The 15,516-nt window shown below is 40.3% G+C and overlaps 1 protein-coding gene across 3 annotated transcripts in view; it reads left to right on the forward strand.

Annotated features, from left to right (window-relative positions):
* The window catches only part of cstf2 (cleavage stimulation factor, 3' pre-RNA, subunit 2), a 68,447-nt gene that overhangs the window by 32,835 nt on the left and 20,096 nt on the right, over window positions 1-15,516 (forward strand). For 2 of the 3 annotated variants that reach the window (XM_072594962.1, XM_072594963.1), the window contains 3 exons: window positions 1,617-1,758; window positions 5,423-5,736; window positions 14,528-14,668. In XM_072594962.1, the coding sequence (XP_072451063.1) occupies window positions 1,617-1,758; window positions 5,423-5,736; window positions 14,528-14,668 (597 nt within the window). The remainder of the gene's footprint in view (window positions 1-1,616; window positions 1,759-5,422; window positions 5,737-14,527; window positions 14,669-15,516) is intronic. The other variant, XM_072594964.1, reaches the window with a different exon arrangement.

A 15,516-nucleotide genomic window follows, 5' to 3' on the forward strand; every position in this document is an offset into this window, starting at 1 on the left:
AGTGGGTTAGAGCAGTAATCCTCTTTATTAGCAAGTAGACTGTAATATGTTCTGCATCTGCCAGTATCCATGTTCTTTATCCTTTACTTGACCTAACAGGTTTTGACCACTCTTCAAATATAATTGGAAATTTGCTTTTGCCCTAGTATACATTTCCAAGGTTTTCTGTGCCCTCAGTTACTGCTCAGAAATCAATATTAAAACTTTTAGAATCTCTGATAGAGAATAGAATCAATATTTGGATCCTCATCAGTCAGGTAAGTTAGTATGTTAGAACTGTGGCCTAACTGTAACAAAGTTGTGTAATGTTTAATTGAGTGGGGAAAAAAGACCCAATTTAAGAAATTGGAAATGTTTGGTGATGTTTGTGTTATTGGCAACTGTGATAGCGATTTCAGTGAATAAAGCTCAACAACTTCAAATCTGTTCTAGTGAAAACAGAGAAGTGGGAAGCATGTAGTAAAATGTTAAAATAGCTTCATATGAAATCAGAACTGATGGTGATTTCCTGAATTTAGTCAGAGACAATTCTTCCTCTGTTTCGCTGATTTGACTGGATGTGCGCAGTATAAAATTTAAGTGCAGTGTAAACATAATTATTTTGAAATCCACACCTCGCGTATTACTTCTTAAAAAGTGAATAGTCCTGTTTTACTTACAAGGTGTTTTATAATTAATTTAATTCCCACATGTTGTCTTAACATAATTTGCATTGTAATACAATGTAACACCAAAAAATATTTGTTTCTGTAAAAATCAGCCCATGCATAATGAGTTGAAGTCTTTGCTGCGACCCTACGTAATATGAAATGACTTTGCAACTGAATTGAGCCTTTCTGCATGGTTTCATTTAAGTTATAAATAAACTTTAACAAGCTGAGCCTCTTAGATTACTGTGTGTACAATGGTTAAAATCAAGAGGGTGCACATCTTGATTTTTGATGCATACAATGCAAGGTTACCAGTAAGTAGTGTTATTGTGTGATTGTGAGAGAAAATAATGAAATGCTTTATATCTCTGACCATAATATTGCCAGGCAGGCTTTTGAAATATTGAACAGATGCAAATCATGCCGATTTGGAATGTTTTCATTTTTTTATCTGGGCTGAAATTTGAATTTTAAATGCATTTATTTGTTTTATTAGATTGCATAGTAGGTTTATACAGGTTACAGGGCAAAAAATATTCAAAACTTCAGAAAGATATTATGTGGTACAGCACAATGGAAGACTGTTTGTTGCATGAGCATAGAATGCAGAAAGGATATTAGTGCCACTTGATCTTCATCTCAGCTGTGTTTCAGTGGGGCAGTTTGATCATGTATCTTGTACTTCTGCTTGGGCCAGTTGTGTTTCAGTCCCTGTGTTTCAATCATGTATCATTTGTGAACAAGTTTGATGTGGCCAGAATGGTTCCAGGCATTCAACATTCTTGACCTCCAGGGATAATATGCGTGGATAGTACAGAATGCAGGAAATCATTAATGCTCTGTAAGACTGGAAACCCTTTTTTTTTGAAAGCATGATTCTGCTTTCTTCCCGTTTATCTTATAGTGATATCCAAATTCATCCAGACTTCACACATCTTTTGACATGGATTTCTTTTCCTTTTTCAGTCCCAATGCAGGACCCCAGAGGCAACATGCAGCGGGGTCCACCAGTAGGTGGGGCTCCGGCTCCAAGAGGTTTATTAGGAGATGCACCAAATGATCCTCGTGGAGGAACTCTGCTTTCTGTCACTGGGGAGGTGGAACCAAGGTAAGTGATAGGATATAAAATATTTATCTGTTATCTGACGAAGTGTTGCCTGACAATCATTCCTTTCTCAGATTTGCCTATGTATATGTTAATATCAGAATCTGTGCATTGAAAAATGAGTAAAATTACATATCTTGATATGTATTTAGCTATTATTGCTACATGCCTTCTGCAAGCCCATGTAGATTAATTTACAGAAAAATTGAGAAGGGTGAAACTACAGTGCATGATGATTTTTAATCTTTTAGTTTTTCACCATTTAGACTTGTGACAGCAATATTATAAATCTAGGACCACTTTCTAAATTGCAGTATTGTCACTAGAGTTTCAGTAGAATAATAGTGGAAGTACGAAGTTTAAGCCATATTCAATTAAACGTTGAGATCAGAAGTCAGACGACACCAGCTTACAGTTCAGCAGGTATATTTGAACTCAGGAGCTTCATACAATTGGTGTGAGTGGAATGTCGACAGACCAAATAATAGGTCCCTGCAAGTGATCAAGAGTGTCAGACAGTATGAGTAAAGTGTCAACAGCTGAATAGCAAGTGAAGGGATGACCTATAACAATCTCTCTGCCTGTAAATTCTGTGCTTGTCTCTCACTTCACCTGATGAAGGAGCAATGCTCAAAAAGCTTGTGATTTCAAATAAGCCATTTGAAATAAGACATGTTGTCTGACTTCTGATCTTGTCCACCCGGGTCCAACACTGGCACATCCACATCATAAACTTTGAGAGAAATAAATAATCTGGACTTTCTTAGCAAATTTGACTTAAAAAATACACTGATATCTGTTGGCAGCATTGTAATGGATACCTCTCGCAATGAAACGTACCAGCCCTTTAAAAGATACTCTTTAGCTAATGTCAGATGTCAGGCAGTGATTACATTTGACTGACGTATATCGATTCCTATGTTGACTTTTTTTGAGAGTTGTGGGAAATCTCTAATATAATTATATTCTTTGGCTCAGATTCTTGTCATTGAAATTGCCTCAGTGTCTTGTAGGCTACTATTTTCAACGGAATGTTGAGGCTAGGTTTTGTTCACAGACCACAGTCGAAAAGGAAAATTCTGTTTACTAATTTCTATCATGTAAGTTCGCTGTTGACCAACTCTTGATTTTTCTACAGAGATGTAGAGGTACAAGTTAGCCATTGTTTTTTCATAGTTCCTTTCTGTTATGGATCCCAGATTTTCTCTCTCTTTAAGGTCATGACTCATATTAGTTGTGCACTCAGCTCTGTAATCCCACAGATAATGCCATTTTGAGAGCTTGGCAATGACATTTGGCACCCAATTAAAATTCATGTCAACTTACTTTCAAGCAAGATATCTGGATAGTAAACAGGAACAATATTTTAGGCTGATTCCTGTATTTATTTTACACTGAAACAAATTAAGTTCCAGTGGCTGTAGCACCAGATTGAATGACCTACAATTTCAGTATTGTTATTTTAATGAGATTGGCGTAGCAATGTATTGGGAGCAATGTATAGCAATGTACTTTATATTGATGTAATACAAGGTTAAAATTAACTCCTTGTTAATGTTCATTCCAGACTTCAGCATATGTTCTATTTCCCAACATAGATAGAACTTACCTGTGTTCAAAAATGCACTGGAAGAAAAGCTGTTCAGTCACTAATTCATTATTTACACTGTAATAGGGAAAATGTCCGATTTATGAAAACAGTTTCATAATCAAATGATTATTAGATAACTCAATTGAGTAATTCTAAGTGAGAACAGCTGTCCAACTTTAGTTTTATGAAATAGTACAGTGTTATGATGCAAACCAGTTTGAGTTTTTAATAAAGTTTTATTGTATAGTCAACACATTCATTCAGGTAGATTTCTCATTCTTTAGTCTTTCTCTTGTTGATGTGTTATATAATAATTCCCCTGGTACTCAATGAACAGATTTTGTCAATCACCTACTATAAATTATGAAGCGATATTGTCAGTTAACCATAAGACATAGGAGCAGAAATTAGGCCATTCAGCCCATCGAGTCTATTCCACCATTCAGTCATGGTTGATAAGTAAAGTTCTTCAGCATATTTCAAAATGTCGCTCTAAGTCTTAACACAGTTCACTGTTGAATTTTTGACAATGGGCGATAAACGCTGGCCTTGTTTTATACACCAGTATCCATCTGGTGAATTAGAAATCAAAGACTTCCAGAAATTTGCAAAGGCTTTACTGTACAAACTTGTAGCATAGCACAACATTAAATTTTCACTTTCTTTTTGGGTTCTTGCCCAGTCCAGAAACCAACCCACAACCAGGGAAGAATGCAATACTTTTCTTTAATTTTAGGATCTTCCTAATTAACCTGTTCAAAGATGTTATTACAAATCTCTGGAACATGTGGGTCAGGCATACTGACCTCAAGGTAAAGACAGTACCACCATGCCACAGAGCCCCTTTTTTTTTCATTTTAGATATTTTATAATCACCTGTTGGGAGATGTTGTGACACATGTCTGGAGCAGTGAGATTTGAACCTGGACCTCCTGGCTCAGAGATAGGGATACAACTGCTGTGTTACAAGAGGTCATTTTGTTCATTTTATAAACAAGCATCACATAATTACCTAATTAAGACTTAATTTTCAAATCAACCAGTTCAGAGATGTTAATACTCTGGAGCAAGTGGGGCTTGAGCCCAGTCCCTCACTGTGCCACAAGAGCCCCTCAGTACTTCAAAATTTTTTTAAATTATGATTTTTTTTTATTAACCTATTTTTCTAATCAGCCAGTTCAGAGATTTTATTACTCCTGTCTGGAGCAGGTGGGACTTGAACCTGGGCCCTTTGGTCGACAGACAGAAACACTTCCACTGAGCCACAAGAAGGGCCCAAACCCAATCAACTTGTTCAGGAATGTAATTAAGCATCTCCAAATTAGGTGGAACTTGAACCTGGGTCTTCTGGCTCAAAAGTAGGGCCACTACCACTACCACAAAAACCTTTATTTTTAAATTATCTATTCAGAGATGTCATTGTACATCTCTGGAGCAGGCAGGGTATGAACCTGGCCCGTTACTGCTAGAGGGCCCTAACTCAAGACCTAACCTGTTTGTCTAATCAACCAGTTCAAAGATGCCAATACTCCCCTCTGGAAGAGGTAGAACTTGAATCTAAGCCTCCCGGTCCAGGGATAAGGATAATCACTGCTCCACAAGAGGGCTCCTAACTCTGTACAGGTCGTTCTACAATATTGCGGATTTCGTTAACGTAATTGGGGACACTGTTACTAAAGCATGAACTTTTAAAATGTGTATTGGCTATAACGCAATTACATTGCGAACACTTTAAGCGCTGTTTCTACATGTGATTTTTCTATAATGCAGGTTTGCACAAGAACGTAACTATCGCATTGTAGAAGAACTACCTGTACTTAAATACAGAAGTTAAACGAGCAGCACATGCTCTCAATCAACTCTGGAACTGATCTATTTGATCCTCAAAAGAACCTGCATTTCTAACTCTGATGAGCTTTGTCAGCAATACCCACAACTCCTGAAAGGATAATGAAGAATGATTTGCATATTCCAGATTGCATTTCCATTGCATCACTATTTTATTGGCATATATAGTTTTCATATTGCCACCCAATATTTGAGTCTATGGCTAATTTTATCATTTTTGTTTTTCAGAGGATATATTGGTCCCCCGCATCAGGGCCCACCCATGCACCATGTGCCTAGTCATGATGGCAGAGGACCTCCTGACATGAGAAATGCCCATGAACCACGAGGAATGCAACATGACATGAGAGCAGGGCCAATGGGAGAACAGAGAGGACCCATTGGTGAACAGAGGGGCCCAATGGGTGAGCCACGTGGGCCAATGGGTGAGCCACGTGGGCCAATGGGTGAGCCAAGAGGTCCTATGGGAGATCCAAGAGGGATGATGGGAGATCCAAGGGGTCCAATGATGGATCAGAGGGGACCTCCTCATGAATCTAGAGGCAAGTTAGTGCATAACAAAGAAAAATTAAGATGGTTTGGAAATAGCACTAGCAATTAAATGGACTCAATTGAAGTTTTCCTGATTTTTTTTCAACTATTTTCAAATTGTCCATATTTGACTTTACTGTTTTGACAAGATTTGAAAAGTTTGTTTAAGAGTAATAACAGAGCACTTAGTATTATAGTTAAAATTGCATTACCATGTATGTCAATAATCTACTTTGAAATGCTTCACTTACATGTGAGCATCACAACTGGCAGTTGTATGTATACATACAGAGGAGTCTCGATTATCCGGCATTCAAGTATCGGATTAACCAGCAAAATCCCGATGCTTGGCTAAACTAGGCTATTCCGGCATTCGGTTATCTGGAATTCGATTAACCAAACAAAATATTCTGTGCCCGTGTCCTTTGGATAATCAAGGTTCCTCTGCATATTATTCCTGATAATTGCCTCTGACTTTAGCACATCATAGATTTTAAAAATGTTAACTGTTTTGTGGCCTTAAACATGTTTTACTTTATTGCTGTCCACAGTATTCAGCTGTAAAGAATACTCTTAACATTTGTGTAGTTGAGAGTTCTAGGGTTCCTAGCTCTGAATTGTCATGACTGTTGGCTCATGAGTTGGGAGTGTAGAAAAGGAACAGAAAAGGCTGACTATATCGATTTTATCCCACAGCGTGCCTTCAGCGTAACAATCAGCCAGCAGTGTTGCTGACCTGGTGGCACTTGCAGCACAGATTGATAATTTACTACAAAGCAGTCTTTTGTTTTACTGAATGAAGTTTGGAGAGAAAAGAACCATCATGCGTTCATGGGTTGGGAAGAAAATAGTTTTTTTTAAAAAATGCACAAAATGAAAGCATTCTTTTGTGACCAACATTTTGTCAACAAATTACTCTATTTCAGTGATGGACAACCTGGGAACGTTTGGAGGGGTCTGTCAATGATTAAATGCTCAGAGTACATTCCAGTAGTTTCAAGCAGAAAATTATTCCTGTTTATCAGTGGCAAACATTGTGAAAATAGTACACAACATGAAAATGGACGTTGTTAGATGTTTGAGCTATCAAATTGTGATTTAGACTGTTGATGAATTATGCAGTCTTTCATTTATGACTTGTACATAAGAATGACGGGCACCACACTTTAACAAAGAAAATCGGGGGCTGAGAAGATGCAGAAATAATTTATGAAATTTATACCAGAAATTGAAGGTTTTAGTTGTATGTTGCGCTTGAAAAACTAAGGTTGTTCTCCTTAGAATAGTGAAGACTTGAGAGATCATAGATATCTTTGATTGTGTGAGTGACACACAGAAGAGGCTGTGACAGAGGACCAAAATTTGGTAATTGGAAAAATAACCGTGAGGTGACATCTTAAAACAAATTTGAGCAGTGAATTGAAATGAGCTAGTTAAAAGGATTTCAGAACCAGATTCAGTGAAACTCCTCAAAAAGGAATTGGATAAAAATTTGAAGAGGAAATAATTTTAGGACTTTGAGAAAGAGCAGGGGAGTGGGAATAAAGTATAGATGTTTCCAAGACACAGGCATGGTTGCCTTCTGTGCAATATCATGCTCTGATTTCAGTACAGTTTAGAGAATTAATCTCTTATCAACCTTGAATCCGTCTTCTGAAGGCATCAGTACTGAGGTAGTAATTAAACCTGTCGGTAACTTGTACTTTTTGAGAAATAAAAGAGAGCTTAAAAAAATCGAAAGTTATTTTACTAAAAGCAAAACTCTGTGAATTTTGAGGTCTGGATATCCTCTGCATTTGATAAGTTGGTAATTGTAGCTCACCATCACGTGAGTCGTTAAGTTGTATGTTACATAATCTAGACAGATCCTTTAGGTTCATTCTGCGAGAACGCAATATGTTTGGAATTGGCGTTTCTGTTTAAGTAAGACAATGAACCAAGTCCATATCTTCTGAAATTACATAGATGTATATACTGTGATATAGTTTGATAAAGGCTGAAGTGAGGACTGCAGATCCTGGAGATCAGAGTCGAGTATGTGGTGCTGGAAAAGCACAGCAAGTCAGGCAGCATCCAAGGAGCAGGAGGATCAACGTTTTGGGCAAAAGCCCTTCATCAGAAATCACCTGCGATGATTTGGGCAAAAGCCCTTCGTCAGTTAGAGCTTTTGCCCATAACTTTGATTCTCTATAGTTTTATACATAGTTTGGGCATCCAAACATAATACTTGCCTGAGCTGAAACCTTCATGTTTAGATAATTAATGACCTTCAAATACAGGAAACAAAGCTGAACTGGGTATATTTAGTCATAGAGATGTACAGCATGGAAACAGACCCTTCGGGCCAACCCATCCATGCTGACCAGACATCCCAACCCAATCTAGTCTCACCTGCCAGCACCCAGCCCACTTCCCTCCAAACCCTTCCTATTTGTATACTCATCCAAATGCCTCTTAAATGTTGCAATTGTACCAGCCTCCACCACTTCCTCTGGCAGCTCATTCCATACACGTACCACCCTCTGTGTGAAAACGTTGCCCCTGAGGTCTCTTTTATAAATTTCCCCTCTCACCCTAAACCTATTCCCTCTAGTTCTGGACTCCTCCACCCCAGGGAAAGACTTTGTCTATTTGTCCTATCTATGCCCATCATGATATTGTAAACCTCTATAAGGTCACCCCTCAGCCTCTCCCTATAGCTCAAACCCTCCAACCCTGGCAAATCTTTTCTGAGCCCTTTCAAGTTTTACAACATCTTTCCAATAAGAAGGAGACCAGAATTGCACACAATATTCCAACAGTGGCCTAACCAATGTCCTGTACAGCTGCAATATGACCTCCCAACTCCTGTACTCAATACTCTGACCAATAAAAGAAAGCATACCAAACGCTGTCTTCACTATCCTATCTACCTGCAACTCCACTTTCAAGGAGCTGTGAACCTGCATTCCAAGGTCTCTTTGTTCAGCAACATTCCCTAAGGCCTTATCATTAAGTGTATAAGTCCTGCTAAAATTTGCTTTCCCAAAATGCACCTCACATTTATCGGAATTAAACTCCATTTGCCACTCCTCAGCCCATTGGCCCATCCGTTCAAGATCCTGTTGCAATCTGAGGTAACGTTCTTCACTGTCCACTACACCTCTGATTTTGGTCTCATCTGCAAATTTACTAACTGTACCTCTTATGCTCACATCCAAATCATTTACGTAAATGACAAAAAGTATAGGACCCAGCACCGATCCTTGTGGCACTCCACTGGTCACAAGCCTCCAGTCTGAAAAACAACCCTCCATTACCACCCTCTGTCTTCTACCTTTGAGAAAGTTCTGTATCCAAATGGCTAGTTCTCCCTGTATTCCATGAGATCTAACCTTCAAAGTCTGTGAGAAGGTTTGTAGCTCGGGTGCTCGTTGTTGTGGTTCTGTTTGCCAAGCTGGGAATTTGTGTTGCAGACGTTTTCTCCCCTGTGTAGGTGACATCCTTAGTGCTTGGGAGCCTCCTGTGAAGCGTTTCTGTGATCTTTCCTCCGACATTTGTAGTGGTTTGAATCTGCCGCTTCCGGTTGTCAGTTCCAGCTGTCTGTTGCAGTGGCCGGTATATTGGGTCCAGGTCGATGTGCTTATTGATTGAATCTGTGGATGAGTGCCATGCCTCTAGGAATTCCCTGGCTGTTCTCTGTTTGGCTTGTCCTATAATAGTAGTGTTGTCCCAGTCAAATTCATGTTGCTTGTCATCTGTGTGTGTGGCTACTAAGGATAGCTGGTCGTGACGTTTCGTGGCTAGTTGGTGTTCATAGATGCGGATCGTTAGCTGTCTTCCTGTTTGTCCTATGTAGTGTTTTGTGCAGTCCTTGCATGGGATTTTGTACACTACATTGGTTTTGCTCATGCTGGGTATCAGGTCCTTCGTCCTGGTGAGTTGTTGTCTGAGAGTGGCTGTTGGTTTGTGTGCTGTTATGAGTCCTAGTGGTCGCAATAGTCTGGCTGTCAGTTCGGAAATGCTCTTGATGTATGGTAGTGTGGCTAATCCTTTGGGTTGCGGCATGTCCTCATTCCGTTGTCTTTCCCTTAGGCATCTGTTGATGAAATTGTGAGGGTATCCGTTTTTGGCAAATACATTGTATAGGTGCTCTTCTTCCTCTTTTTGCAGTTCTGGTGTGCTGCAGTGTGTTGTGGCCCTTTTGAACAGTGTCTTGATGCAACTTCTTTTGTGTGTGTTGGGGTGGTTGCTTTCGTAGTTCAGGACTTGGTCTGTGTGTGTGGCTTTCCTGTATACCTTTTGTGGTGAATTCTCCATTCGGTGTTCTCTGTACCATCACGTCTAGGAATGGGAGTTGGTTGTCCTTTTCTTCATCTCTAGTGAATCGGATTCCTGTGAGTGTGGCTTTGATGATCTGGTGTGTGTTCTCTATTTCTGTGTTTTTAATGATTACAAAGGTATCATCTACACATGTGACCCAGAGTTTGGGTTGAATTTGCGGTAAGACTGTTCTAATTTTTGCATTACCGCTTATGCTATGAGTCCAGAGATGGGTGAGCCCATGGGTGTGCCGTTGATTTGTTCATATATTTGGTTGTTGAATGTGAAATGTGTTGTGAGGCATAGGTCCAGTAGTCTGAGTGTGCAGTCTTTGTTGATAGGTTCACCGTCCTGTTGTCTGTTCTGTATGTCCAGCAGGTTGGCTATTGTTTTTCTGGCTAGGGTTTTGTCGATAGAGGTGAACAGTGCCGTTACTCCAAAGAGACCATGGTTTCTTCCTTGTCTATGTGTATATTTCTGATGATGTCCAAGAATTCCTGTGTTGATTGTATAGAGTGTCTGGATCCACTGATCACGTGTTTCAGTTTCTGCTGTAGTTCTTTAGCCAGTTTGTGTGATGGTGTCCCCGGTAGTGATACTATGGGTCTGAGTGGGATGTCTAGTTTGTGCACTTTAGGTAGTCCATAGAATCTGGGGGTGTTGTTGCTTTTCAGGTTTCATTCTATGTGGGTCAAACCTGGTTATCTGTCTGTCTTTTTTTTTGGTAGGTTCCTCAGTGTGTTGTTTATCCTGTTGGTGAGCTGTGGGGTGGGGTCAAACTCCCTCTTTTGGTAGGTGTTGGTATCTGCAAGTAGTTGCGCTTTTTGGATGTAGTCTGCTTTGTCCAGGATGACCGTCATTCTGCCTTTGTCTGCTGGTAGTATAATTATGTTCTTATCGTTTCTTAGTGATTCTGGTGCTTCCCTCTCCTTGGTGTTGAGGTTATGTGTTTGTCTTTTCCTTGTAATCAGCGGTACGATACTTTGTCTCTCAGTTTGTTGTGTCTCTTCTGTCAGTCCATTGTTCCTGAGTGTGCATTCTAGTGCTGATAGGAAGTCTGCTGTCTTGGCATCCCAGTGGTTATAGTTGAGTCCCTTGGCCAGTATTGTTCTTTCCGTGTCTGTGAGCTGTCTTGGGAGAGGTTTCTAACCCAGGTGTGTGTTGTGGTGTCCTCTCTGTTGTGTGTTAGTTTGGCCATTTTTTCTTTTAGTGCCGTTTTCTTGCGGTTTTGTAGTCCTGTTCTGTCCTATGGTGACGGCCTGTTCTATGGTCCGGGTCCATTCCTGATTGGTGGTTTTTGAAATTAATGATTTTTGGCGCGCAATTTCTTGTCTGTATTTGTGTAGTCTGTTGTGAGCGTCTGTAATCATTACCTGGATCATCCTGAATCCGTTCTGTCTGGCTGTGTCCCTGGCTTGTGGGTTATTGACTGGTGGTCTGTATCTGACACATGGTGGAAGGATTCGATTCTTTCGGCATTCGTGCAGGAACCCGGATTTGTTCGTATGTGGCGCTTAGGCGGTTGGCACAGGATTCCCGTTCCCATTTGCATCAAGACACTAAAAGGGCCACAACACACTGCAGTACACCAGAACTGCAAAAAGAGGAGGAAGAACACCTATACAATGTATTCACCAAAAACTGATACCCCGCGCAATTTCATCAACAGATGCCTAAGGGAAAGACAACGGAATGACGACATGCCGCAACCCAAAGGACTAGCCACACTACCATACATCAAGAGCATTTCCGAACTGACAGCCAGACTATTGCGACCACTAGGACTCATAACAGCACACAAACCAACAGCCACTCTCAGACAACAACTCACCAGAACGAAGGACCTGATACCCAGCATGAGCAAAACCAATGTAGTGTACAAAATCCCATGCAAGGACTGCACAAAACACTACATAGGACAAACAGGAAGACAGCTCACGATCCGCATCTATGAACACCAACTAGCCACGAAATGACACGACCAGCTATCCTTAGTAGCCACACACGCAGATGACAAGCAACATGAATTTGACTGGGACAACACTACTATTATAGGACAAGCCAAACAGAGAACAGCCAGGGAATTCCTAGAGGCATGGCACTCATCCACAGATTCAATCAATAAGTACATCGACCTGGACCCAATATACCAACCACTGCAACGGACAGCTGGAACTGACAACCAGAAACGGCAGATTCAAACCACTACAAATGTCGGAGGAAAGATCACAGAAGTGCTTCACAGGAGGTTCCCAAGCACTGAGGGTGTCACCTACACAGGGGACGCAACGTCTGCAACACAAATTCCCAGCTCGGCAAACAGAACCACAACAGATCTAACCTTGCTAACCAGTCTCCCGTGGAGAATCTTGTCGAAAGCCTTACTGAAGTCCATATAGATCACATCTACTGCTCTGCCCTCATCAATCCTCTTTGTTACTTCAAAAAACTCAATCAAGTTTGAGAGACATGATTTCCCAGGCACAAAGCCATGTTGACTATCCCTAATCAGTCCTTGCCATTCCAAATACATGTACATCCTGTCCCTCAGGATTCCCTCCAACAACATGCCCACCACCAACGTCAGGCTCACCGGTCTGTAGTTCCCTGGCTTGTCTTTACTGCCCTTTCTTAAACAGTGGCACCACGTTAGTCAACCTCCAGTCTTCCGGCACCTCACCTGTGACTTTTGATGATACAAATATCTCAGCAAGAGGCCCAGCAATCATTTCTCTAGCTTCCCACAGAGTCCTAGGGTACACCTGATCAGGTCCTGGGGATTTATCCACCTTTTATGCGTTTCAAGACATCCAGCACTTCCTCCTCTGTAATATGGACATTTTGCAGGGTGTCCCCATCTATCTCCCCACATTCTATATCTTCCATGTCCTTTTCCACAGTAAATACTGATGCAAAATAGTCGTTTAGTATCTCCCCCATTTTCTGCGGCTCCACACAAAGGTTGCCTTGCTGATCTTTGAGGGACCCTATTCTGTCCCTAGTTACCTTTTGTCCTTAATGTATTTGTAAAAACTCTTCGGATTCTCCTTAATTCTATTTGCCAAAGCTATCCCATGTCCCCTTTTTACCCTCATGATTTCCTTCTTAAGTATATTACTGCCTTTTTACTCTTCTGAGGATTCACTGGATCTATCCTGGCTATCCCTTACATATGCTTTCTTCTTTTTCTTAACCAAACCCTCAATTTCTTTAGTCATCCAGCATTCCCTAAACCTATCAGCCTTTCCTCTCACCCTAACAGGAATATACTTTCTCTGGATTCTCGTTATCTCATTCCTGAAGGCTTCCCATTTTTCAGCCGTCCCTTTGCCTGCAAACATCTGCCCCCATTAGCTTTTGAAAGCATTTCTTAAGAATTATTTATGAATCATTTGTTGTTTCTGACATCAGCAATGACGTCTTTCAGAATAGTAAGTTTCTTAGGATTGTAGAAGCATTTTGAAAATTGCTTTCTCTTCTGCTGTAGTTACATTTTTGCTAGGAAATCTTTTGTAGCTGGTTATCATCTTCCATACTGAATCCTGGCAGCAATTTTTCATTTGCAAGCCTTTATGCTAAGTGACAGAAAACTGCTCAGCCATGAGCAAGCATTCCAGATTAACTGGATCCTGTCTATGTTTGAAATTCATATCTGCACACTTCTAGCACAAGTTACTGGACTGTAGGTCAAAATTAAAACCTTGGCTGTTCTCTTTTTTTTCTCCTTCCATCTTAGAACAATATAACCAATTGTATGACTGTCACTCCCCAGCTAAGATCATCACAGACCATAGGTAGAATATTGGAAAATCCTCCTCTATGACACTAATTAGCACAAAAGATGTTCAGCCTGAAATTTCTTAGCTTCTCACATAGCATTTATAATAGTTTTAAAGTATAAATAGAAACTAGCATTTGCTCAACCATATACAAAATCTAATTGTGTCCTGAATTTAAATTATGGTGGAACTCAATATGGTGTGTACATTTAGTGAATTATTATCTGTCCCTTGTTCTCTAGAACCTAGGTGGCCACTGTGGCATAAATGTGGTACCATGATTAAGAAGGAAACAACTAATGTTAGAAGTCTGCATCAAAAAATCTAGAGTAGGCTTGTGCAAAGCATCTTATAATATCATTAACCTGTTGTTCTGTTTGAGATCCTGCAGTAGTCTTTTTTGTACCTGGTGACCAGGCTGTAATTTTCACGTAATTTATAAAGTTAACAAGTACTTAGCTACTTGAAGATACTTGTAGGAATCACCTGTTATCTTAAAGGTTTTCATAGTGGACCCATATCACTCAAACTATAACTAACAGCCTTTCTACCCTGAAAAGAAAGGGGCAATTGCCGCACAAGTTCATAAATTGATTTTAATAAGGAAGATTAAACTTAGAAATGAAGCTTCTTAGTGCCATTATGCTTGCTTTGTGTACTTTTGTGTTTTTTTTTCCATCTTTTCTCTCCCTGCCATCATTAGTAGTTATTTGCCTCCTAGGTTCATTTGATCCCCGCAGTATTTCAACTCATGATCCTCGATCTGGACCTCAGCATGATCCTCGCTCCCAACCTCCTCCTGCTCAGCAGGACCCTCGTGGAGGGTCTTACCCGAACGCACATCAACCAAATGCACCCATGGGTGAGGAATATCTAGTCCATCTGCGCTCTTACTCTAGGTTGGCTCACAGTGTCGCATATAGTTGTCGTCTCACAAATGCTGTTGAAGAGTTTGATTCCAACTCTTGGCAGAATCACCATGGATCTACAGACCGGGAGAATATTTACTCAGATGCCTTTAACCATCCCTTCCTGAAGCAAATAAATAACAATTCTATAGGTTTGTTACCTAACAAGACGCACACATTGGACATTTCCTCCCTTCCTCAGTGCCATTATTTCATATATTGACAGCAATGGGCATTCAGAACGGAATACCAACATAATTCATTTTGTGCCCGTATATGTTTTGAGTCTTTGTCTTTATTTAGCTAGAAAGTGACTTTACCACTGCTGGAATTTAGGAAGCATGTAGCGTACACTTCAAAATGTACCATAGAAATAACCTTTAGGTAGTCACCTCGTCAAGAGGGTAAAATAAAAAAAGTGCAAGCCCAGCATCCAAAATATAAGAAAAATCCTGTACTAATTGCACTTTGAAGCACATAGCAAGATCTTTCATTTTTTTTCTTGAAGCTCACTACTTGCGCACCACCCCCCTCCCCCCGCCCCATCCACAAGGTACCCATCCTCTGTCACATGGATAATGAAAGGATCTTGGTTTCCAACATTTCAGCCCTTAGTATTTCAGAATTCTGTTTTGGAGGACTGTTAACGATATCGGTGATGTAATAAGGCTGTACAGTAGAAGGCCCAAATTCAGCAGGCAAGAAATACTTGTAATCTTCACTTCTGGCTACAGCAAACCTGTTAGACCCTTTGACAAAATTCATCATCTTTATAAGGCCCATCACTGTGACCTTTTAGAAT

This window comes from Chiloscyllium punctatum, chromosome 25, assembly GCF_047496795.1.
Source record: "Chiloscyllium punctatum isolate Juve2018m chromosome 25, sChiPun1.3, whole genome shotgun sequence".
NCBI classification, from domain to species: Eukaryota; Metazoa; Chordata; class Chondrichthyes; order Orectolobiformes; family Hemiscylliidae; genus Chiloscyllium; species Chiloscyllium punctatum.